General features: G+C 40.0%; 3 protein-coding genes across 3 annotated transcripts in view; 2 read left to right on the top strand and 1 right to left on the bottom strand.

Moving 5' to 3' along the window:
• Positions 1–5591, top strand: part of LOC145311935 (interferon regulatory factor 2-binding protein 2-A-like) — a 44107-nt gene extending 38516 nt beyond the window's left edge. Inside the window, exons 9-10 of the mRNA XM_080150986.1 lie at positions 3364–4434; positions 5176–5591. Coding sequence (XP_080007112.1) covers positions 3364–3383 — 20 coding nt within the window. The 3' untranslated portion in view covers positions 3384–4434; positions 5176–5591. The remainder of the gene's footprint in view (positions 1–3363; positions 4435–5175) is intronic.
• A 1160-nt stretch (positions 5592–6751) lies between these two features.
• Positions 6752–18964, bottom strand: LOC145311923 (DNA polymerase III subunit epsilon-like). Its single transcript, XM_080150970.1, has 6 exons — positions 18745–18964; positions 17720–17798; positions 16252–16294; positions 15686–15836; positions 8458–8500; positions 6752–7257 (listed from the first exon to the last, which is right to left on the bottom strand). The coding sequence occupies exons 1-6, from the start codon at positions 18953–18955 to the stop codon at positions 7137–7139; spliced, it is 648 nt and encodes a 215-aa protein (XP_080007096.1). The 5' UTR covers positions 18956–18964; the 3' UTR covers positions 6752–7136.
• A 2240-nt stretch (positions 18965–21204) lies between these two features.
• Positions 21205–25681, top strand: LOC145311932 (uncharacterized). The gene is made up of 2 exons (XM_080150983.1): positions 21205–24107; positions 24804–25681. Exons 1-2 carry the CDS (start codon positions 24011–24013, stop codon positions 25679–25681), a joined length of 975 nt encoding a protein of 324 aa, XP_080007109.1. The 5' UTR covers positions 21205–24010.
• Positions 25682–26575: the final 894 nt, after the last annotated feature.

Here is a 26575-nt window from a genome sequence, read left to right as displayed (position 1 = left end):
GCTTATACCAATAACGAAATTAATTCGAAAAAAATCACGGAACCTATAGGTGGTTTTCAGCTGTCGTTGGGGGGCAACACATCGTAAAATTGACGACCTTTCCATTTGCCCCCCAAATATTATTTCAGATTTATTTCACTTGTTGGTTATACCTTATTCCTGGTAATTTACAGCCTAGTGTTCCCTCCCTCGAAATATAAATACCACGAAATAACCCTCCTGCACATGATTTTCAAACTCTTAGAGGTTGTGCGATCACTATTTTAAAAATTCCAAAATTTTTCACTGTAAAACTAAAACTAATTAATCATTTTTAATCGCTTCACATAAGACGCGTACTTTTGAAACTCGTTAAATTATGAATAAGCACCTTCTGTTTCCTCAAATATGAAAATAAAATAGCGCAAAGTCTCATGAAAAGGCATAAATATTGATTTATGTATATACTAATAGAGTACACTTACATATTTTAACAAAATTTTATACCGTCTTTTTGAAACCATAAGGTTGTTAGCCTTCGTACTTTTCAATAATAGAGTTATTGAAAAGTGGATTTAAGTTTTGAATATTTAGGCCCCAACCGCAAGTTAAATGAGTAGATAAATTTTTAGATATGTAAAATAATGAAACTCCCCCCCCCCCCACCTCTCATTTAAAACAATATTTATGACTATAGATAGATATTAAAAAAAACGTTTACAGATATTCTATAACTATTTTGTCTATCAGTTAGGTATTATTATTAGAAAATCATGATATGTTACGCTACTTTTGTTTTATGTTTGACAGTCAGATTATTTACAAGAATCAATACGTACAATAGTAGCGAAAACATTGTACAAATTTTTGTCTAAACCTTAAAATATTATGAAATTTTACCACCCCATTCACTAGGAACTTCTAAAATACTTTAAGGGGCAGGGGAGTGTATTCTCTCCTCCCATTCACAAATCTCTAAAATAAATTCTAAAAGCAATTAGTTTTTGCAGACTAGGTTAATTTTTAAAATGTTCTTTGCCAAAATGTAGTTTTTTTTTTGTGGAGGATGGAATTTAAACAATTCGGCCATATTTAGTATTTACCCCCCCCCCCCCCCCATCCAAAAAAGAGCTTAATTAGCTCGCAAAAGTAACCTTTTTTTTTGTGTCATGATTGCTATTTGAAAAAAAAAGTATTCAACATTGAACACAAAACAGGATAGGGAAGAGTTTTGATGTACACAATGACCTTTCAACATTGGTGGCAATTTGAAACACTTGTAGAGAAGCTTTACTCCTTATAAATATGAAAATACATTCTAAAACCACAGAAACATAATTTACGTTTCAGCGAACATAAATATTCATGGCTATAGAAGTTTACTTAACTTACTTAACCTTATTTCCAATTTATCCTTTTTAATGAGTAACATAATGTAGCTTTTCTTATTACTTTCTCCTTGATTATCTGATTTGATAGAAAAATTAGAAATTAAGATAAAGTCAACATTTCATGCATTTATTCAAAGGGTCTTTAGGGTTAAGACAATCTTTATACTAAAGTAACAGGATGTCTGTGTGTGTATCTGTGTATCTGTACCGAAGGATCTCGCTAATCACTGAACCTTAATGATTCTCCTTTACATTGTATATTCGCATAGGTCCCGGGAAGTTTTTTTTAACCATTTTGGGGAAGTTACTATTACCCTTTCAAGATAAAAAAAATGACCCCCCTTTCAAAAAAGCAAAGGGAGGATCGACTTACCCCCCCCCCTTCTTTGAGGCCTCTAGAAGCATAGCCGCTAGTATTTTATAAAACATGAAGCATAAACTATAGAGTAGCTATGCATGATAATTTCTAATTTATTTTCGAGCCAAGCCAATTATTTTTACTTAATCTCAAGTTATTATATTTGGTATTGCGGCTGGTAAAAAATCTTGTGTTTAACTGAAACTGAGTAACTGGTTTTTAAAGACTCGTCGAGTAGCTTTTCTTATTACTTTCTCCTTGATTATCTGATTTGATAGAAAAATTAGAAATTAAGATAAAGTCAACATTTCATGCATTTATTCAAAGGGTCTTTAGGGTTAAGACAATCTTTATACTAAAGTAACAGGATGTCTGTGTGTGTATCTGTGTATCTGTACCGAAGGATCTCGCTAACCGCTGAACCGATCGGGTTCTCCTTAACAGGGTAGCTTCTCATAAGTCCCGGGAAGGTTTATAACTATTTTGGGGGAGGGTACCACCACCCTCCCAAGAGAAATGACAAAAAATCAAAATTTTTAAAAATTTAGGGGAGACTTCAACGTCAAATAAGGTGGTATCGTACATAAAAAATTTACTTTAACAAACAAAAACATTTAAAGTGCCACTAGAGGCCTCTAGGGGCGTAGCCGCTAGTGGCTGATAAATTGATGTACATCCCCTGTGAAGATACCCAAAATTACCTCTTCTGTAGCTGACAATTGGTGTTTGAAACGTTTGGAAACTCAACTTAATGAACCAACCAATAAAAAAATCTATGAAAGATGTTAAGTCAACAAATAAGAAAATGTTATTATAAAGCTTTGGGGACTAATACAACCAAATGTCCCCTCCCTCCCTGGAAAGGAAAAAGCACATGAAAAGAAAATATTTCTCGAAACTTGTCAGTCCAAAAATGCGCCTAATTATTAGATTAGACAAGAGATTTAAACAAAGAAAAATAGATTTTATACAAATGTGAGATCCCTATCTCTTGTATTTCTTTTATTGTGTCATTATGATATGCAAATGAATACGTCCATTAGTCATTGTCCAAACAGGGTTCCTGGAATCTAAAAATTTTATTTGGTTCCAATTAATTTTATGCTTTGCAAACTTTCTCAGCTTTGTGCGCAATTTTTTTTTACCAGACACTGCAAATTTTTATTTCATTAATTTTTAATGAAAACATAATTAAACAATTTGATTATTGTCTGGATTTATCTGGAAAAACTTGGTCAAGAATCGATATCTTATTACTTGGATGTTGATCCAGATAATTGTATGTAATCGGATAATGTAATGCTCGCTCCTGGCCAAAATAAAGATACCCATTCTCTCCCTTACTACTGGATGAACGAACTGACCAAAAATGGGGTCCATATTAGCAAGCTAAATTAACATCTAATGGGTTGTATTTAATACGTTATTTTAGGTTGTATTGGATTAGGTGATTGCCCCGCAGGGTTAAAGCCCTCCGCAGGGGCTATAAATAGAAGAAAAGTTAATACGAAGAAACGGGGCGTTGCCATAAAAGGGACTTTACCCCAACTAATCTTTCCCTGTCAATATTACCTAGGCAAAATAATTTTACGAAATTAAAAATATATAAAAGACAATTAAATATTTTTTATTTAGATATGAACATCAAAAAGTAAATGTACAGAACTTTTTGTCAAAATTAATATTCAATTGGCAATTGGATACTTAATTTTGACATGAACAAGTGAAACGTGAAAATTGAACAATTAAACTGACCGCACCAGCCGCGCCAGCAAATCTAGCTCAACAAAGTGATAATATAATATGATAATACAAACAAACAAAAAACTTGAAGGGCTTAGCATCGAATCTGATGAATAATAGATAATTGAATTGAAATGATATTTGTGGCCGATATAATCCTCTATATGTAGTAAATAGTATTGTATACCCAGCTCCACCTTGTCTTATTCCGAATCAGACTTGTAATCTTCAACGATTGAATAAGATTTTGTTGGAAGATCGGAATATTACAAAGAGGGAAAAAACATGTTTGATTGTGTTATGTATGAAGTGCTAACTTGTATTAAAAGTTATTGCCACTTATATCAATGTTTATCCATTAAAACAATCTTATGGTATTATATTTGAGAATAGTAATTTATCGCATCGTATTATAGACAGCTTTCCGTAAGTATTGAAATGAAAAATTGTTAGATTAAAACCAGTTTTGATAGCACCGAGGAGCTAAAGACTCGGGCTAACATAACTGGTATTATTTTTTTTTATAATACTCATAGAAAATTATCTGTAATTCGATGCTATATATGATTTTTCAGTATGGCTGAGAACCGGTTATAATCCACCGGATATTAATCGATATCGCAGTCATACTGGAATTCATTTTATTAATGATCTTCCGATGTTTAGAAATCAACAAATTTGCTTGTAATTTAAAAAAGATCCAATTCCATATTAAAATAGATGAGCTTTTGAATTAGATCTCTAATTTATTAAGCAAATAAATTTTAAGGAAACTTAGTTCTATTTTATAACATTGTGTGTTTGTTCTCTATAAAAAAAACCTCAACTTTTCGGATTTATTAAAAATCTTTTGTGATAATAAATGATATTTTCTATAATTTTATTTTATGCAGTTGTTTGAAAATCATCTAAAATAAAAAAAAGCAACACAAAAAAATGAATTGATACATGTTATATTATTTTGTAATTATATTCGTTTGATACATATTTAGCATATATTGATTGCCCTTTTTTTATAAAGCCTTATTTTGTTATATTCTAAACTCTTAATACTATCAAATTCTCAATAAAGTTACATTATTAACAGGGTTGGCATATCAGGCACTTTTTTCGACAACGGGCCGCCCGATTTCCCAAAAGGGTTTTGGACAAATTTCGTAAAATGCATATAAAAAGGATATAAAATAGCCTAAAACCAAAAAAGACCGATAAAGGGCCATCGCCCGCCTGATATGGCAAACCTCATTATTAAATTTTGATCTAAAACATAGCTGATACAGAAATTCAAATGATGTTCTTCAAAAGGCTGAAAAAGTTTCCTTTCATAATATGGGTCAACTAACTGCTGAAGACTGAAATTTAACATATTTTAAAAGCTGTTTATCGATAGAAATAGAATAGTTATTTCTCGCATCGTATCATAAACAGCATTCCGCGGATATAAAATGTACAATTATAAGATTAAAACCATTTTTTTAGCCCCGAGATGCCGAAGGCACGGGCTAAATATATACTGGATATAATACGATGCTAGACATAATTTTGTTCGTATGGCTTAGAACCGGTTCTAATGGACCAGATATTAATCGGTTTCAAAGGAATACGAGAACTTAATAGCTAATACCTTGCCAGATTTTTGAGGCATTTTAACCCCAAAAAATCATTAATATTATTTAGACAGCAATATATGATACTAAATTTTAGGTTTTTGTAGGTCTACAAACTTGAAGAAAAAAACATATATAAAGAAATGTTTGTGATATGAATGATTGATTCTGAAGTTTATGCCAGACTTACGTTTTATTTGGAGCACCTCACGTGCATTATTATTGTTCAGGATTATCGTTGTATTAATGATTTATCCAGGATTTTATAATCAATTATAATGATGTTTTGGAAACACCTAAATTTTATTTCGTGAAGATGAATTTATTTTATTTAAACTATAATCATTTGATTTACGTTTTTTATATAATTTTTGTAAGAAATCGTGCACGCTTTAGGATTAAGAAATTTTATTAATGTTAAAACTATTGTGTGGTAATTTTGTTATTTTGTAAAAACATGTTTAAAATTATATTGAATGTTACCTGATAAATAAATCAAAATGATTAAAAGGATTTCGTTTTTATTTTTATAATTTTTGATGAAAATTGCTGAATGTTTCCTATTATATAAAGTAGTGTGTTTTTTTTTTGTCTGAAGCTTAAGATCTCGAAAACTACTGAACTGATTTAGTTATCTTTTTAGGTAGACTTCACATAGCCCCCTTATTGGTTTTAAACCATTCTATTTTCAAATAAAAATCATGGAATGGTTTTGAGCCATTTTCCTAGCCCCTCTCAGCATCTCCTAAAACATATCCGCTAAAGACTTTGGGCGAAGTAACTTGTCATTTATAAAATGAAGTTTCTGCAACTAAGGTTTGTTAGCCTGCAATGAATGGATCTGATAATTAATTTAGGCATGTTAAAATTGTCCTTATGATTTGAAACACAGATAAATACAATTTCGAGAGCGTATCAACTTTTTAAATAGTTACCAAAAATAAGTCCATTTTAATTATGCGATTGAAATGATGATTCCTAGGGCTATTTAAGCATTTAATTACATTTTTATGCCAAAATTAATATCACTTCTAGTTTTTTTATGTCATAATTGGTCAGTCAGTTTGCGATGTAGTTGTCCTTTTACCATCTTTTAAAAGAATATTTCTGTAACCATTGGACACCATATATAAAGTGAGGTATATAATCCATTCTATAACGCGCCAGTGCGTCAATATTCTATCATTAAGCTTTGATGTCATTATCTATGTTATTTTTTCATTATCTTATCTCAAAATTGTTAAAAGTGATAACATCCATATCAACTAAGTCCAACAAATTCATTTATCCTGTTGCACTTATTTCCAATAACGAACATCAGTGCAAATTGCATGGTTAGTTAATTAGGCAGCTTCGCTTTTATAAATGTAGTCATCCTTGTTATTCTTAAAACCTAAAACAAGTATGGTTTGACAACCAATATGAGTATTTATAGAGTAGATGCACAATTAGGAGTAAAATTCAAACATTAAAAAAATATATTATTAAAAATAAATGTTACATAATAGGTTGTAATATTTACATTCTCACAGATTAAATGTAAATATATGCATATTTATCATGACCGAATACTATTTAATTAAATAAAATGTACATAAATGCAGATTTATCGTGACAGATTAATATTGAATTAAATAAAATGTAAATAAATGCATGTTTATCATTACAGAATACTATTTAATTAAATAAAATGTACATAAATGCAGATTTATCATGACAGAATATTATTGACTTGAATAGGAAGCATGTGTTAAACCTAAGCGTAATTGGTTACAAGAATTTCACGTTTCTATTCTTCTTAGATGTGTTGGCTACTCGTGGTCCATTTTAGTGTCCGGGGTCGTCGTCTAGTATAATTGAGGTAGGCGGGTTTTTTCAGGGGCTCTTGGTAGAGAAGGAAGGCTAGTAAAACTTGGTTGACTGGAGAGGAAGGCAGCTACAAGAGAGAGATTTTGCCAGAGGTCAATAGAATTAAGGTTGGTGGGATTATTTGGGCATGAAAAGAGGTGTTGGGCAGTATCAAGGGTAGGATATGTCCCCTTCAATGCCGTCAACTATCTATTCTTCTCTCATGTATGCATTGATAAGTTGGTTGGTAGGTTTATAGTGCTCAGGTTGCCTAACAAAGCGAGAGAACTTTGCCTGTTCCTCGTAAACAATTCTCCTGACCAACTTCCTGTTAAGTTTGTCATAGTTATTTCAATGGATATAATATACGTGGATATTTTGACAGGGGAAATTTTGGCGTCAGTTAAAGTTGCTTCTTTAGTCCGCATTAATTGGACAGTTTTTTCTCTTATAGGTGGGGGAAAATGGAGAGGGATACAATTATATCATTCGACTGGAAGTACCATTTTAGAGTAGGCGAAAATATTGTGCAACATCCAAGTAATTATAAATCGGTTGTTATTTGATGTTAATGCTACATTGACTTAAGTGGACTTTTAAAGAAATCAAATAATAGATATTTATCGCATCGTATTACGGACAACTTTCCGCGGATATGAAAATGAAAAATTAAAGAAAATATTTTAATATTCATGAAAAATTTTCTGTAACACGATGCCATAAATGATTCTTACCTAAGACACAATAACATAAAAAGCTTTAGACTGGATTTATGTACAATTTTTCAAATGGGTAGTTGCACGAAATGCATTTAAACTTGAATTTAGTGAACTGTATATACTTCTGTTCAATGGTTAAAACCAGCGTTTCGGAGCCGTTTGATTTTGGTGCGGCTCCTGCTCCGCGGAGCCGTATCTGGAAATACGGCTCCGGATCCGGATCCGACCTAAAATCAAGAAAAACTAGACATATTTTTTTCCCCATAAAAAAAAAATTTTTAGTTTTGACTTTTGAAGGTTTTAAAATTTAAATTTTTGATAAAAATGGACTTGAAAAACTTAAAAAGGGCATTTGCACATGACAAAACAGAGTTACCAAATTATAATTTGTAAAAAAATCTCTTTATTTATCTATTCCGGAGCCGGAGCCGTTTTTAACGAAAATTACGGCTCCGGCTCCAGCAAAATATGGCGGCTCCACGGCTCCCGGCTCCGAAGCACTGCACTGGTTAAAACTACATTTATAGGGCATATGTTTGAAAGAATTTCTATTTTCCAACATGTAGTTTTTAAAATATAAAGACTTGAAAATCGTATTCTTGTGATATATGCAATTGATTTAACTAGCATATTTTCTCAAAAATAGCATGACGACTAATTTAGTGATGTCTAATTGGTTGTTATTATTGTAATACAAAATTAAAAACGTTTGATGACATATTTTTGCTTGAAATCATTTTTCAGAAATGCACTATATGCAACTATCTCTTGAGTCTTTATATTAAATAAATAAAAGAAAATAACTATTCCTGATTGCATAAGCTCGATCAAGTGCATGGTAGGACAAAGCTTTCCCTAAAACAAAAAACTATATTTTTTGGGGTTCTTCGAACTTCCGTTACAAAAAAGTTTCTACCCACTAACAATGGATACAGTACATATCTGGTAAGCCGAGCGTACTCGGCCCACGGGGTAACGAGTTCGGATTCAACGGGCCCTAGCCTTTAAGTATTCTACCAAACAAACAAGCAGGATTCAATCATACAGAATTATATATTTAAACTGAATAATATTTACAAGTTATGTTTACTATATATATACAACAAAAATATGACAATAGTTAGGTTTGAAGGGGGTGTGGGGCGCTAGGGCTTAGCGCCCGACGGTAGACAGGCTGTGGGGGCAGCGGTGGTAAAAGGGGAGGCAGTGCCTCCCGATTATATAAGTGCATGATGGACTCGTGATAGTTGCATGTTCAAGTCCCCTCCCCACATTTAGGCAGGCTTAGTTTGACCGCCGGGTGCGGGGTTAACAGCGGTCATGAGATGGATAGTGATATAATAGGATTAGTGCGGTGGGTTTGTTATCATAAGTCACAGCGAAGCAACTCTGTATTCGGCCTGTCCGTATGGGTGTCGTATTACCACAACCTCCCCTTCAAGGGTTGCGTGGCTCCTGAGCCACCAGGCCTTGAACCTGGGGATACGACAGCCGGCTCCTGCGCCGGACAGGCAGTTCCTGGGGCACAGCTCGATGGAGGACAGCTCGGGCTACACAGGCTCCTTGGGACACTCGTTGCTCGGTCTGACTGTGGTTGGTGATCAGCATTGTCAGCTCCTGGTTGGCTTCTAGGCGTGGGTTGGCCACGGCCAGGCCTCGCCGCTGGAAATTTTGCCTCGTCTGCAGGATCAGTTCTGTCTCGGCTGGTAACTGGACACGGAGGCCTAGGCAGATTCTGGTGGTTCCTAAGGGTGGAATGGTGATGGCAAAGGGCGCATAGAATTCCATGGGGGCGCCTGCTTGGTTCAGGTTGCTTGGCCTCCTAGCTCCTACCCGGATGGGGATGGCTGTCATCAGCAGGGGGCACATGGCTTCTTCTTCTTCTTCTGGGGCGGCTTCTTCCATCGCAGTGGCTGGCTCTTCTCCTACAGGTCCGCTGCTGGCTGGCAGGTTCTCCATGTCTGCGTCAGGGTTCCAGATGGCATCTCTGAGTGGCTCTGGAGCGGGCGGCGGCGGCGGTGGTTCGTTGGGTTGCTCCTGCAGGTTTTCCTCCACTGGGTCACGATCTTGGCCGCTAGGCTGTGGGGCGGCTGCGGCTGGCTGGTGCACTGGGAACTCTCCTGGGTTGCTAGCTGCGGGCGCCGCCGCTCCAACTGGCAGCTCGGTGGCATCCTCGTCGCCGTCCACGTCAACTTGGATGTCTTCTGGGATCTGGTGGGCAGTCACATCTCCAGTGTATTTGCGCAGTCGGCCTACATGCGCGGTAACTTCTGAGATCCTGGCTACTGGAGAGGCAGGTTTGATGACATAATGGACTTCTGTAGCTTTCCTCACTACTTTCCAGGGGCCAGTCCATCTCTTGGTAATCTTGGCTGCTTTTCCTGGCACCAGGCGAGGGGCCAGGTACCAGACCAAGTCTCCAACCTCATACTTGGCCGTGCCTTCGTAAGCTGCCGCGCTCCTCCTGATGGCTCCCTCCTCCTTCTGCTGGATGGCATCATAAACTGCATAGTAGCGCTGCAACAGAGCTTGGACGTTGGCTGGAACTGAAGCATATTCGGTCTCTGGCAGCCGTAGCACCATGTCCACCGGAAGTTTGGCCTCTCTCCCAAAGAAGGCCAGGAACGGGGTCACACCAGTGGATCTACAGGCCTTGGTGTTGTAGGCAAAGGCGATGGCAGGCAGGTGGGGCTCCCAGTTGTTATCGTCTCTATCTAGGAACAGGCGCATGCCTGTGTTGAGCGTCCTATGAAACCTCTCCACTCGGTTGGACTGCGGATTGTAGGGTGGTGGATGTGTCAGGCCAATCTCGAGCCGGGAGGCCAGTTCCTGGAATACCTGGCCGGTAAATTCCATTCCATTGTCGGAATGGATCTTCAGGGGGCATCCGAACGTGGCCAGGTGGCGGTGCAACAGGGCTTCAGCCACCGTGAGGGTGCGCTTGTTGGGGATGGCGTAGAGGCTGACAAACCGGCTAAATCCATCTTGGCAGGTGAGGATGTAGCGGTTCCCAGCTGGGGTCTCTGGCAGTGGCCCCACCAGGTCGATGAATAGGACTTGCTGTGGATACCCCTGGCGGGAGGGCACGTGGATCCCCTGCTTCAGCCTCTCCTTGGTAACTTTCTGGACACACTCAGGGCAGGTTTGTACCATCAGGCGGACGTCACGGGCCAGGTTGGGCCACCAGAAGTGCATGGCAACGCGGGCGATAGTTGCGTCCATCCCAAAGTGCCCAGCCATGGGGGTCCCATGGGCTAGAAAGAACGCATCCTGCTGGAGGGCCGAAGGCAGCAGGTATCTTGTCCTCTCTCCTGTCAGAGTCTGGTCAGTGGTGGTGAGGCAGCCATGCTCGTCGAGCCCCAGGGCTGAGAAGCGGCTGGCGTACTGCTGCTCGTCTCGTTCCTTGCCTCGCAGCTCAGCCTTGGTTGGGGCCTTGCCATCAGCCACCCATTGGCGGACACGGAGCAGGAGGGGGTCCTGTGTCTGGGCTTCCAATACTCTAGCTGAATCCAGTCGGGCGGCAGGAGGCCGGCTAGCTGCGGGCTCCCCTAGCTGGGCCAGGTTGTGGATATACTCAGCCTGCTCTGCTAATTCTTCGGCGCTAGCCGTTGGCATGTTGGCATCTTCCCGGCGGCTGAGGGCGTCGGCGTTGGTATTCTGGGTGCCAGGTCTGTGGCAGACGGTAAAGTCTAAGGCCGCTAGCTCCTCCTGCCAGCGGGCCACCATCCCTGTGGATGTGTTCAGTGATTTCATCTGTAGCAGGGCAGAGGAATCAGTGTTGATCTGGAAGCTGCGGTAGGACAAGATGCCGTGGAATTTTCGGATCCCATAGATAATGGCGGCCATCTCTCCCTTCCAGGACGGGTAGCGCGTCTCAGGGTCGGTTGTCTTGCGCCCCACGGCGGCAATCAGCCTCTCCTTGCCCTCCTGGCACTGACTCAGTATGGCAGAGATGGCGCGGCTGCTGAAATCTGTGGTGAGCTGGAACACTGCTGGTAAATCAAACCTGGGCGGCGCTCGGATGGGGGCCTGTCGGAACTTGTCCTTGAGTTGCAGCAGCTGGGCTTCCATCTCAGGCGTCCAGGTTAGGGCCTTGGCCGTCTTCTGCCGATTCATCTCGTAGGTGAGGTCTGCATACTCTGGGATGAACAGGCGGTAGTATCCAAAGAAGCCCAGCAACGCCAGCAAATCCTTGGGGGTGCTAGGGGCTGGCCAGTCCAAGATGCGGTCAATATAGTCCTCTTGCATGGCTATCCCCTCTCGGCTGAGGGTGTGACCCAGATAATCCACCTTGGACCGGAACAGCTTGGTCTTGGCTGGCTTGAGGCGGATCCCTCCCCTGCGGTGGGCTTCCAAGACCTCTCGGAGCCTGGCCAGGTGGGCCCAGGTATCCTGGTGGAAGGTCAGGACGTCGTCAAGGTATGACTGGAGGTTGGCGGTGCCTAGTGGGTTTAGGACCCCTGCAATAAACCTGGAATAGACAGACGGTGCCGTAGCCAGGCCAAAGGGCATCCTTTTCCATTGATACAAGCCCCTGGGGGTGGTGAAGGCGGTGCAGGGCCGGCTATCTTCAGACACACGGATGGTGTAGTATGCGGCCACCGCGTCTAGAGCACTGTAGACACGGTGCCCGCCAGCTCGTTCCACCAATTGCTGGATCCTAGGCAGGGGGTAGCTGTCCAGCTCCAGACACTTGTTGAGGGCCCTGTAGTCGACGGCCCAGCGGGTGCTCCCGTCCTTCTTCTTGATGGGCACCAGGGGGCTGCTCCAGGCGGAGTCCGACGGCTCTATGACTCCTTCCTGCAGCCAAGTGTCCAGTTGTTTCTCCAGTTCAGCCTCTTGCCGCGGGTTCAGATCCCTAAATCTCTGGCGGATCGGCTGGGTCCCTGGCTTGAGGCGCAGCTGCAATTCAACCACATCTGTGCAGCCGGGGGTAGAATTGGAGAAGACGTCCCTGTACTCTGACAACGTAGTCCAGACCTCCTTCTTGAGCAAGGGGTCCTTGCGTAGGAACTCATTGTCTTCCATCTCCAAGGCCTCCCACAACTCTTGCATGTCTATAGGCTCAGCAGGTTCTTGGACCGAGTGAAGACGCGGGGGAGGCGTATCAGAGACCTCCAGAATGTCAGGTTTGACCAGCTCCCCTGCCACTGGGAGGCCAGCATCCAGCAAGAGGGGCACCTCCCCCTCATTGACCACCAGTACCCTAAACACAGTGGCAGAGCCAGGCCTGTGGGCATACAGGCCCTCTGGAATAACAAGGTCCTCCCCAAACCTCTGTTCTGGGGCAGCTAGTTGAATGGCATCCTTGGTGCGATGGCCTACTAGCTCAACAGGGACTGCCATAACCCCGCGGCCAGGCAGGACCACCCGCTTGGCTGTGCGGAGCTGGGGTGGTTGACCGTCAGTTGGAGTGACAGCGCTCAGCCTATACGTGGCTGGTGAGGGGTCAGCCTTGGCTCCGGGACCCACCGGCCGCGACTTGACGGGCTCGGCTTCTGGAGAGGCTGACGGGTCGGAGCCAGGCTTGGCTCCGGGGGCGTCCGGCCACGATTTGACGGGCTCGGCGCTGGGAGAGGCCAAAATGCTGGGTCCAGCTTTGGCTCCGTGGGCGTCCGGCCGCGACTTGACGGGCACGGCGCCGGGAGAGGCTGGGGCCTGAGAGTTGAGTGTGGCTCCGGGTACATCAGACCGCGACTTGACGGGTCTGGACTCGGGCTTGGCTGGTGGACTGGCTGGAGGTCCCAGGTAGAGGGGGCCAGGTGGACACGGCTGGCCGTTGATAAAAATGTCGGAGGAGAAGATTGGTTCTGGAGGGCTGGCAATCTCAGGAAACGTTGTTGGCAGGCTCTCCCTTGGCACCTTGGGCACTGGGGGCAACCCCATGGCTAGCAGGTTAGCGCCCTTGTGTGCGTTGAGCTCAGCGTCCACCCAGTGTGTGCCTTTCTCAACCACACGCGGCTGCTCAGGCAGGGGGCCTGGCAGAGGCCCCTCATAGCTTAGCTCTCTCTCGGCTGTCTCCCGGTCAATGGGGACGCCACGGAGTGGGATAAACTCCCCACGCGCCCACAAGCAAGGTGGTTGCATGTCGAAACAGAGCCTAGTTCCGAACTCCTTGAGAAAATACCCTCCTAAGTTCAGAGGGTGGGAGAGATTTCGGACCACAGTCACGTGGTATAGATGGAGTATAAGAGTGTGTGAAACTGCCATATATAACTCTTTTAATTTTCCAATTACCTGGAGGGGCTGGCCTTCCTCATTAGCAGTCAGGATCTGGGTGTTGTCCGGAATCAACATGCGTTGCACGCCCATCGCGTGCATGAGGTGCTCAGAAATTACAGCAGACCCTGGTACACGGTTGCCAGAATCAACCATGGCATCAACCTGTACATGCTGGGCAGGGTCAGGAGTAGGAAACCTCACCCTGATATGGCAGGGGAAGTGGAGGTCCTGCCCTTGAGACAAGGGGGCCTCTCGTTCGGCTGGGGTTGGCAGAAACTTTGGTGGTGGTCGCACCGCAGCTATGGTGGTATCGCTTACCATGGTGGCTTAGACTGTAGCTTCGAATCACTAGAGCTTATTAATTATCACTTGGTCAACAATTTTATATTTATTTTTATCACTTGGTTGACTTTTTATACACAATGATGTGTTGTTATCACTAGGAGCTCTAGGTGTGATTCTGGAAGCACTGGCAGCAGGGAATGTCCGTCCTGCAAGGTTCAGAGGGGTGACGGCGGTAGGGAATGACCCGTCCTACAGCGCCGCTGGTTCGAATCCCGACAAATGGCGGCAGGGAATGGCCCGTCCTACAGCGCCTCGGGTTCGAATCCTGGGGGGCAGCGGCAGGGAATGTCCCGTCCTGCCGTGCCTGTGGCTCAAAATCTGCTATCCGTCGCAGTGGTAGGGCTTACTTGTGTGCTGAAGCTTCGCAGCCACACATTGCCTTCTTAGGGAGACCAGCACACAGCTGTCTGTCTCGTAGGTTTGGCCTGGGTGTCCTGGGGCTTGTCCCAGCTACACTTGCCAATTTAGACTCAGTTTTGTAGCCGTCTGAGCTAAATTATCCGGTTGCCGTGGCTGCGCACCTAGCGCTACTCCTACACGACACGGAAAAAGCGTCTTAACTGGCGCTTTTAGCAGGCTAAATCTGCTTGCCGTAGGCCAGAGGCCCACATATTGCGTTCAAATTGATGGAAATTCGACCTAAAAAGGCCGTCTCACGGGTCAGTTGGCGGCTGATTGTCCCCTTACTTGCCAAAGGGTCCAATCAGAGGTAGAATAGGCTAGTTTCTGTAAGGCTCGATCTCACAGCTGACACCAAGTTCTGGTAAGCCGAGCGTACTCGGCCCACGGGGTAACGAGTTCGGATTCAACGGGCCCTAGCCTTTAAGTATTCTACCAAACAAACAAGCAGGATTCAATCATACAGAATTATATATTTAAACTGAATAATATTTACAAGTTATGTTTACTATATATATACAACAAAAATATGACAATAGTTAGGTTTGAAGGGGGTGTGGGGCGCTAGGGCTTAGCGCCCGACGGTAGACAGGCTGTGGGGGCAGCGGTGGTAAAAGGGGAGGCAGTGCCTCCCGATTATATAAGTGCATGATGGACTCGTGATAGTTGCATGTTCAAGTCCCCTCCCCACATTTAGGCAGGCTTAGTTTGACCGCCGGGTGCGGGGTTAACAGCGGTCATGAGATGGATAGTGATATAATAGGATTAGTGCGGTGGGTTTGTTATCATAAGTCACAGCGAAGCAACTCTGTATTCGGCCTGTCCGTATGGGTGTCGTATTACCACACATACGTGGATATTTTGACAGGGGAAAAATTGTCGTCAATTTAGGTTTCTAACATGGACATCATTTATTGGTCAGTTCGTTCACCCAAACCTTCTTTTCTAAAAAATTTCCCCTATATTTTTATCCTGGCGCTTATTGCGAAAAAAAATCACCCTCTTTATTAACTTTGCCTTCAAGGTTGTTATTATCCTTGTTTTGAATAGTTTAGCTTTCACAAAATTGTTTACCTTTGTACAAGGGGATACTCAACGCCTCAGTCATGTCTTCTAAATTGTAGCGTTGTCCTGGATAAATATTCCTGCACATGACCAGGCTGTCAGCAAATCCAACAATCTTATCGTAGGAGATGTTGTAGGTTTTTAGATTTTCCAGTAGCACCTAAATTATTAATTCATTGTTTCGCAAGTAATAAAAACAAGGATGCCAACGTCATAAGAAGCGAAGCACAAAAAAACATGGATTGACAAACAGACAAAGTAAATCAAACAAATATTAGTGGTCATAAAAAAGGAAGAGAAAGGACACTTGAACAGAAGATATTAAGAATGATAAAAAATCACGAAACATTGATATATCAAAAAGATTCTATAAGATTTTTTTTTGAAGGAATTACAATTTTTCGGTCTCATTGCCGTTTTTTTAAAAGAAAGGTAAGGCTATTTGGGTTAATAACTGATTCATTCGGAAAGGTTCCACGCAATTATCTCTACAACAGATACTTTCTGTAACGAGTAATTCTACCATCACCCCCAACCTTCCCTTTACCCGTAAATAACTTTAAGAAATGGCTTACCTGGGCATGATAATTGAAATTTCCATGAGAGACTAGAACAATCCTAATAACAGGATAGAAATAGGAATAATTTTTTGCATTATTCTTTGATCTTTTTAGACATTGTAAATAGAAAACTATCTCCTTTTTACAAGAATATACAAGGATAAGATTATGGACGATAATTTGATGGAAATCCTGTTCGTTGATAAACAAAATTACGCATTCTTTAGATTAAAATTTTTGGTTGTACAGTTTGGATGAGACATTATCATTACCTAAACATAAAACTCAAAGGAATTCAATCAAAAATAAGAGTTACAGCACTGAACTTTTGCATTGCATTTGCTTTAATGTATTACAATGTGGCCGGGCCATTTCCCTTGTTATTTTTCTTTTTCTCACCATAATAGACAATTTTAAATAATTTAGAACAAAAAATTCTCCTATATTTGCCCTTGAGACTTTTTTGGTTGAGTTCCTTTGTATTTTAGGGGTGGTTACAAAGTCTCATCCGCCTCCTCCTTTTAAACCCAATCAAATAATTTTGAGTACAAGTGAAAGGGGGGGGGGGGGTAAAATGAGGTGACTCGTGCCACGACATACCGCCAATTTTATTTTGGATGCTGCTCCCTTAGTTTTAAAGATAATTGGGTAAAATCTTTTGGGCTGGGTCACTAATTACCTACCCCAAGTTTTGGTATCTTTAAAAAAACGGCGGCGGGACCGCCGCTCCTGCCATTTTCCGCCGCCGCCGAAAATTTTTTTATTGCATTTCTCGCCGAAATAGGCAATTTGGAATCATTTGAGACCATGTTATTTTTTTCAAAAATTTTTCCTCTTACAACCAACTTAAATTCAGTGCTTCTCTTGTGCTTCAAAAGATATTGAAACAAAATCTTTTGAGGTAGGACAGTAAAAAATATTTGAATAAAATATGGCGGCGGTGCCGCCGCTCCCGCCGTCGCCCGCCGTTTTCCGCCGCCAAAATATTGCATTTCTCGCTGAATTAGGCAATTTGGTATCATTTGAGACCATGTTATTTTTTTCAAAAATTTTTCCCCCGCAGGGTTGGTTATTAGGGGAAAATTTTTTGAAAAAAATAACTTGGTCTCAAATGATTCCAAACTGCCTAATTCGGCGAGAAATGCAATAAAAAATTTTTTTGGCGGCGGCGGAAATGGCGGTGAACGGCGGGAGCGGCGGTCCCCTCGCCTTTTTTTTAAAGATACCAAAACTTGGGGTAATTAGTGATCCAGCCCAAAAGATTTTACCCAATTATCTTTAAAACTAAGGGAGTAGCATCCAAAATAAAATTGGCGGATGTCGTGGCACGAGTCACCACATTTTACCCCCCCCCCCCTTTCAGTCAAATGTCCCCTCCCTCCCTGCCTATTTCAGCTTTGAGTACAAAAACTTAACATTATATTAAACATCTTAATTCTTAGCTGTTAATAAAAGTTAAATAATATTTCTATGACAACCCTGCCTGCCACGAAAAGATTTGTTCATCCAATCCATGAAACGTCGAAGTTGGGTTTTAAGATCCAAGCAAGGTAGTTCAGTTCCTAAAACAAGAATAGTTTCCATGAAAACTGATGCCTTTTTGAAATAAACAACATACTTAGAGGGACATATGAATGACATAATACGGATGCCATAGTGTCCCAGGTTGTTTAGGTTCAATCATACGATTTTAAAACTGAGAGAAAAGTAAAAAAATCGCTAAACCTTAATCAAAATAAAAGGCGGATATAGTTTAAGACAAACTTTGGTTTGAAATATGTAACAAGAATAATCAAACTTTTAATTCTTTATCTTTTGAAGGGTTAGTTAATTACAAACAGACAGACAAACAAACAAACAAACAGATAGACATCCTGTTACTTTAGTATAAGGATTAGGAAATAATATTATATAAGGGGGGGGTTTTAATGCAACCATCTCGTAATCAGTGAGCAAATGACACTTAAAATTCGAATTTCGATCTGAACTTTTGCATGAGTAATCCTTGGTAGGTCTATTTTCCCTAAATCGAACAAAAAGTTGGAAAAGTAACGGCTAGCGGCTCAGCCGTTCAGCCGTTTTTTGCCTATTTTCAGTGTAAATCCATCATCAATTACGTAGGAATCGACTTTTTAAAACATATTTTTGGTTTAATTCATGTTAAATGATAGCAATAACCAATTTTAAAACTTCTAGTACCAACAGCTACCGTCTAGAACCGTTTGATAGCGTTTTGGAGTAGAAAAGAGTATTATGTTAAGAGAGGTTTCGTGACTAATTTGCAGTATAAATATCAAAAAAATGACAAAATAGCTGAGCCGCCAGCCGTTAGCCGTAACTTTTCCAACTTTTTGTTCGATTTAGGGAAAATAGACCTACCAAGGATTACTCATGCAAAATTATAGATGGAAATTCGAATTTTAAGTGACATTTGCTCACTGATTACGAGATGGTTGCATTAAGACCCCCCCCCCCCCCCTTTTAATCACTATATCCTGAAATACTTACCATGCTTGTTGATAAGCTTTGTGCAGCTACTATCAGTAGTGTATCCATGCTTTTCAGTTGCTTTACTGTGTATACGGCGTCCAGGTTCAACATAACCGTTGAATTTTTTGCGTGGATTGTAGGAGTCCACGGCTCCTATTTGGAGTATAGTATCATTGTAACTGCTGCTGAATCCGCTGGTAGCCAGATTGAAAAAGACATAATTAGGCATCTTATCTGAAAATACAAGAATATAATTTTATCATTTGATGGTAGCGTTGTGTAAAAATAGTATCATCGCTCCAAATGTCTTTTTTTTAATTTGGATGATGATATTTTCCAGGTAGTCTTCCTAGTACCTGCCCTCTTCGAATACTCAATTGCCCTGAAAATTATTTTAAAGTTAGCATGTTTTTCAACCTATTTTTACAAGAAATACACTTTTCTAAGACATGAAAATATATTTGAATTTAGGCAATCAATTTTAATTCATTTTGTCTAAAAATAATATAGGTATGAGACATTAGATAACAATAAATTTTAAAAATGATCAAAGATATCTATCACAAGTTTATATAAATAATATGTCACAAATTTTGTTGAAACTAATCAACATAATGTAAAAATAAAAACTAAAGAAATTTGAAAAAATGAATTAAATTATAACTTTTTATAGGAGTTCTGGCAAATTTTTTTGGCCATATTTGTATTGACCTAGAGGCGGGGCAAATTTTTAATTAAAGGATTTTAACCTTAGCCCTGAATGATGGATTAAATAGTAAAGGCTGAAGAAATGGGCGGAGTTTGTTCTTGGAAATGAAAGATGGGGTAACCTTTAGCAGATTTCCTGGTACAGCTTGGGTTAAAAATGAGGAAATTATAAATTATTTGGATTTTTTGATGTTCATGTGAAATTACCGTTATTTTCTTAAAATAACGGCTCGGGGTTAACTAAAAAAGAGATTTGTTATTAATTATAATTTGGTAACTCTGTTGTATCGGAGCCAAAGCCGTTATTCGGGGCGGCTCCGCGGAGCCGCACCAAAAATAAAACGTCTCCGCATCCCTGGTTTAAAGAATTGAGAGGAAAAAATACGCAGTTCACTAAATTCAAGTTTAAATGTATTTCGTGCAACTACCTATTTCTTTTATTAATATTAAGTGTCAATGTCAAGTAGTATCTCTGTATCTATTAGACAATTATACAAATTCTCAAGGGAAGCTTTATGAACATTTGGCCCAATTCAGCCCCTTAGCCCATAAAATTCAACTAACTAAATTCAAAGAGAGGGGTAGGTTTCTGGTAGAATCCATAAAAGTGTGTGTTTTAAGGCTTAAAAATAGTAGTAGAACGATAATATTCACTAAATATATGTGTATTTCTTATTGAAAAGAACTATAGACAAATTTTTTTTAAAAGTTAACATAAATTTTTATCGTTCTACACTACTGTTTTTTACATATAACCTTTACGGATTTTTTTACCAGAAACCTACCCCTCTCTTTTTTGCATATATTTCAGAACATAATCGATTAAGGTGAGGCCATAAATTATATAATATATATTTCTGAATCGACTCGTCCAAATTTATTATAGTTTTCAGGGAAGCATTATAAATGCCTTTGTTTGATTTTTGGCTATTTCATAACTACCTTCCAACCCCCCCACCCGCATCCATAGAACCTAGGGGCGAAGCAACTAGTTGTTAAAAAAGCATTAACTTTTAAAAAAGGTTTTGAGAGGAAAAACTAGGGCCGGGTAAAATAAGTAAAAAGACTAAATAAATTTTATGGTGGATTTAGAAGACATAATTCTTATTGAAAGTATCTACATTAAATCTTAATATTAAAGCATATAGTTGATGGTTAATTAAATAAAAGTTATGACTGAAGAAAAAAATAATTTAACTTAATTTATCATATAGGATAGGTTATCACACATCTTTTAACCTAATTAATTAAGATTGGAGCTATATTTTCTTTGTTCGAAGATGTCTTGTTTACGGTGTGTTAATATGGCGACTGACTAATTAGTAATTGACTTTTTATGAAAAAGATATCATATTACAAGCTTTTGTTTCATAAACAAATGGAAAGTTTTGACTTTTCCCTCCAACATTTCCTATTATTTCGATGATTAATTGATAGCAAATGTCAAGCGGCTTGAAAACTTTATATCTCAAATTTCTCTAGTTAAAAAGTCCTGACGTTAAAAGAAAGGATAATTAAATAATTAATCTTGATGAGATGTTCTTAAATTTGATCAAAGCAAAAGATACGTATGAAAATATTGGATTTTATCATTTTTCTTTCCCATCCACCCCTTTAGAGAACTAATTTAATACAGGAAAACTTTGAACAAGTAGTATTTGTCCAAGTTTTTACGAGAAGACGACATTTGACAAGAGAGGGCTCAAATATCTGACGCGGTATTTTGGTTAGACGTGCGCATATACACAACACACAACCAAATTTTATTACTGATTTGTTATGACATCCCCTCTACTTACAATCATTAGAGGAAGCGCGGTTATACCGCAGTTTGATCTATGGCACAACCCTGTTAAGGTCCATTAAGTCCATTTGTTTCCCTCTTCAATTATTTAATTAAGAGGATGCGCAGTTTTCTGCAGTTCGGTAAAAAATACTATATATTCCGGACGGTAACGTCCGAGAGTCCGAAGATTGAATTTATTACATTCATACACGAAACCGGACATTTTCTCTCTCCGTTTTTCGTAACGGGAGAGAGGATTATTATACCCCTAGGGGAAGGCTTCATATTCTCCCTTAGGGAAGGCAATTTACTTTGCGTTCCCCCCACACCTTGGCACAAAGGGGACGGGGGGAAAATACACTCGAGGAGACGGAGTGAGCGCCCACGGACTTACATATACACACGCACACATATACTCTACGGACAGACGTACATCACAGAGGGTCGGTTTACTGATTACATATCCGCGGGAAAGCACAGAGCGAGGGTTGTGAATTAAGGCCACGGGACATTTCAACAGAAGAGAAGGGGGGAACACACACATACTCTCGCACGGACACTCACACACACACACATACACACACACACACCCACTTACATACATCTCTCGGACTCGCTTAGTCATACATTTGAAGAACTAGTGAACGCATAACTGCTCTACAAGCGATATGGCCTTTCGGCGACAATTAAATCGCGAATTCCAGTTTTTATGTAATTAAGTTAATATGTTATAGTAAAGGATATGACTATTCCTATATAACGTTTGTTATGACGTCCTATTTTTGTCATGTTTATGTAGATTATATCCAGTGCATGTGATATAACGATTTCAGCCAGAATATTCGGCGGTTTTTTATAATGAAAACGTTTTTTATTTGATTTTTGAGTCTTAGACGAGATTTTTTGTTTTCCCAGGTGGTCGGTTCGAGCATTAAGACCCCCCCCCCTCCAGAGGACTGTCACAATTTTTCGGGGCGGTACTTCGAAAAGATTAAGGATCATAGGACCACCAGAAAACAATAAATCTTGTCATACTTGGGTTGAATTAAAATGTTAGTGAAATAATCCTCTGCTTTAATTCATCCCTGTTTAAATCATTTCATATGCAACTTGGAAAACTTCTTTCTAAATACGTAGTATTATCGATAATCCTTGATAAAGGTCGTCATATCAATATGCTATATTAGTGTTTCTTCTCTAATGACCCCTCTATGGGGATAGAGCTCACAAATCCTATTTTTTATGACATTGCAAATAAAGTAAAAAATTACTGATTTGTTATGACATCCCCTCTACTTACAATCATTAGAGGAAGCGCGGTTATACCGCAGTTTGATCTATGGCACAACCCTGTTAAGGTCCATTAAGTCCATTTGTTTCCCTCTTCAATTATTTAATTAAGAGGATGCGCAGTTTTCTGCAGTTCGGTAAAAAATACTATATATTCCGGACGGTAACGTCCGAGAGTCCGAAGATTGAATTTATTACATTCATACACGAAACCGGACATTTTCTCTCTCCGTTTTTCGTAACGGGAGAGAGGATTATTATACCCCTAGGGGAAGGCTTCATATTCTCCCTTAGGGAAGGCAATTTACTTTGCGTTCCCCCCACACCTTGGCACAAAGGGGACGGGGGGAAAATACACTCGAGGAGACGGAGTGAGCGCCCACGGACTTACATATACACACGCACACATATACTCTACGGACAGACGTACATCACAGAGGGTCGGTTTACTGATTACATATCCGCGGGAAAGCACAGAGCGAGGGTTGTGAATTAAGGCCACGGGACATTTCAACAGAAGAGAAGGGGGGAACACACACATACTCTCGCACGGACACTCACACACACACACATACACACACACACACCCACTTACATACATCTCTCGGACTCGCTTAGTCATACATTTGAAGAACTAGTGAACGCATAACTGCTCTACAAGCGATATGGCCTTTCGGCGACAATTAAATCGCGAATTCCAGTTTTTATGTAATTAAGTTAATATGTTATAGTAAAGGATATGACTATTCCTATATAACGTTTGTTATGACGTCCTATTTTTGTCATGTTTATGTAGATTATATCCAGTGCATGTGATATAACGATTTCAGCCAGAATATTCGGCGGTTTTTTATAATGAAAACGTTTTTTATTTGCCTTCCCACCCTCCCTACTAGCTACATAATTCCTTCTTTGTTATTTTTAAGCCTTTTTCCACGCTTGGTTTTAATTTACATCAAGTTATAATATTATACCACGTGGTAATATCTCCTTCGAATTTACGCGGCTTTTTATTCCACACGTTTTTTAAATAAAACGTTTGCAAATTACGTCGAACCATCATTTTATTCTTTCTTATTTATATATTAAACAACTAAAATTAAGATTTATTTATGCTATAGATTTACAAATGTTTTTTCGACCATATTGGAATTTTCCACGTGCTTTTTTATTCGAAACGCAGTTAAGAAAGAATGCCGCGTTTTCGATTTTTAAAAAATTTTTTCCCCAGCTATCGGGGCTTAATATACAGACTTAGTAACATAATCGCCCCTTCAGAGGCGCTTACACATTCGCCTCGATTTCTTTTGGCTAACAGCACTATATAAAGAATTCTTTATTTTACTTTGTTGGCATGTTTTTAGCCAGTATTCCAACAGATGTAGTTTTTTATTCAATACAATTATTCTTTTTTACGCCCAGCGCCTTTTTTACGTCATTCGCCTTGTTTATATGTCTTTTATTTCAGAATTAATTCATACTTTCGGATTGTAATTGACTATGGCTGATCCCCAACTGCCTGCCAACTTTTTGGATCAAGGAGAGACCGAGAATGACGACGTAACAGACGCCGCTCTGAATGCTCTTCGCAATATGGGTAAAATATTTTTCTTATTTTATCTTTCAGCCAAGGATTTATGGCTCAGCTTGTCTAAAAAATCCTTTATTTATTGCCAGTTTTCTGTTTCGATTTCTGGTATGTTATTTCTGTTAACACGACTTTTACTGTAAATGTTTCAATGTTGCTACTTTTAGTCGGAGTTATTTTTCCAATTTTTTAAAAGAATTTAAAGAATTTTTACATACGCCCTTTAATCTTCTTCTATTTTTTATCGGGTTGTCTCAGTTTCTTATCGCACGACCGCGCTAGCTTTACAGAATTTCCATAAGTTTTTGCTACGGCCACGTGTATACAAGATATTTTAAAGCCATTTTATATAGAACTCTTTATTTTAGTTCTTTTTACGTCGTTAAAATCATAGATAGTTTTTTATAATATATTATATACGCCCCCAATGAGCAAGCTTTCATTTGTTGGCGGCGCCAGCTATTTAATGTTCTGTTTTTTCATTTTTTCAAACAGATATTTTACGGTTTACATTTTTATTCACCCTTTTTTTTTCGGCGGTACAGCCAGTCAATCCGGCTAGGATTTCAAACCCTCAGGGTGAGATGTTACACACGTTTCTCCTTTGCATATTTAAGATATTTTTAATTTGCAGTAGGTTAAGAAATATGTTACCTGTCTTCTGGATATATATGATTTCTCTAATCTATTTATATTTCTTTTTAGAGATTCCCGCCAATATCAATGATCCGACGGGGAACGGCGGTAATAACGGCACGGCTACGACTCAGAATCCTTCTGACACCCCCCCAGCCAATCCACGCAAATCAAGATCCCCGGAGAAAACTCCTCCAAAGAAAAGATCTAGGCGTGAGTCAGAATCGTCTAGGCGTTCACATAAATCCAATGCTTCCAAGAAGCCCAAAGCCAACGGGGAAAAGCCGTCAGCCGCATCTGCTCCAGACGAGGACAAGATCCAGATGCTACAGGCACAAATGGATTCTATCCAAGAATTAATACAGAAGATGGCTGCATCTAATGATCCCTCCACTTCTAAACGGAAAGCCGAGGAACAAGCTTATGTACCCAACAAGAAAAGGAGACAAGAATTTATCCCTCCCGAATCTGAGGATGACTCTGAGAAAGATGTCGAGTCTTCGGACGAGACAATTGACTGGGGCGGCGCCGCCCAGCCGACATCTCTGCGGAAAGAGACGGCGGCACCCGCGTCCAAGATGGCAACCAAGCCCTGGCTGAGGGATGCATCCGATTCAGAAGAGGACTCCCAGGACTATTTTAATCGCCGGCCACAGTTCGAACCTGGCACAAAGGCTAGATCCAATCAAATCCACCCACAGTACAACGCCAGATATGATCCAGCATACGTGATGATGGGTTGTCCCCGCATGCGAAATATTCAAGGTTCGCTGGTGAAATATCGTGCCCCGGATTTTTGCACCATTTCTTACCAGGGAAAATATGTTTGTATAAAATATTTCTCTTCGGATTTTTATTTCCTTTCTTACTTCTACACTAATTTTTATAAGTATAATACTATAGGGCAGCCTCTTTCTTTCGCGGTCGGCCCCTTTGCTCCCTACTAGTCCTATTTTAAGCAAAGGCTTTTACATAGGTACGATTTTAAATAATTTTTCTTACTTCTCATACATGTCAGATTCGCGTCGGTTTTAATTTCTTGTTAACGAAAGTTTATGTATTTTATTTTGACAGGCGTTTATATTTAACTTATTCTGTTTTTACCTAACGCCTAAGCCTTTTTATGTTATTGTATATAAGATATATTTTATCGCTGCAGGGGCTTCAACAGGAAAGGATTAGTAAATACGGGATGTATCACAATTTACCCGTTGCAGGCCGGAGTGAACTAGTGTTTTTGCAATCCTGTCTCGTCGAGTCTTTAAACATTGAGCAAGCATTACAAGAAAATGCTCGACGCCTATATTCTCTGATGGCCCCTGTCAAAATGAGGCCTGAAATTCATTCAGCTCTCGATGATTCCTTAAACGCGATAGATGCTTTGCGCAAGTTACAACGAAACATGAACATCATGTTCCAGCCAAACGCAAGATTTTCTACGGCAACGCAATTTGCAAGCCAAGCTGGTTTTGGAGGTATGCAAATGAACAGCAAAGAGATTAAGCTTTGGGAGTCACTCTGCAAGGTATCTTAAAAATTTTTATCTTTGCCCGCAGACCATAGGTCACGCCACGCAAAAATTTTTTCCTCAAACAAGAAATATCTTTTGCCTGACAATCAATTTTGTTCGGTTAAACTTAATAATTTTCATTTCCGATTTTTCGCGCCCTGGGCCACGCGTCCGTTTATCTTTTTAGTACGGCTACAATAATTTTTTACTTTCTACTAGCTAAGCCTTTTCATTTTTTCGTTTTATATTAGCTAAGCCTTTTCTTTCATGTATCTGGATCATTTTCCAAACTAGATAGTCGCGTAAAAAATTCATGCCTATCATTTTTTCC

This window comes from Acartia tonsa, chromosome 2 (genome assembly GCF_053477335.1).
Source record: "Acartia tonsa isolate MP-2025a chromosome 2, ASM5347733v1, whole genome shotgun sequence".
In the NCBI taxonomy this organism is placed as follows: Eukaryota; Metazoa; Arthropoda; class Copepoda; order Calanoida; family Acartiidae; genus Acartia; species Acartia tonsa.
This window is presented reverse-complemented; position numbering and strand designations above follow the sequence as displayed.

Bases quoted from the DNA above. Each gene is read 5' to 3' on its own strand.
- LOC145311923 (XM_080150970.1), bottom strand. From the start codon at position 18,955: ATGCCTAATTATGTCTTTTTCAATCTGGCTACCAGCGGATTCAGCAGC. The intron at 17,799-18,744 runs GTAAGTATTTCA...TTCTTGTTTTAG, and splicing joins AAAGCTTATCAACAAGCATG to GAACTGAACTACCTTGCTTG. The intron at 16,295-17,719 runs GCAGGGTTGTCA...TCCTGTTATTAG, and splicing joins AACAAATCTTTTCGTGGCAG to GATTGTTCTAGTCTCTCATG.
- LOC145311932 (XM_080150983.1), top strand. From the start codon at position 24,011: ATGGCTGATCCCCAACTGCCTGCCAACTTTTTGGATCAAGGAGAGACC. The intron at 24,108-24,803 runs GTAAAATATTTT...ATTTCTTTTTAG, and splicing joins GAATGCTCTTCGCAATATGG to AGATTCCCGCCAATATCAAT.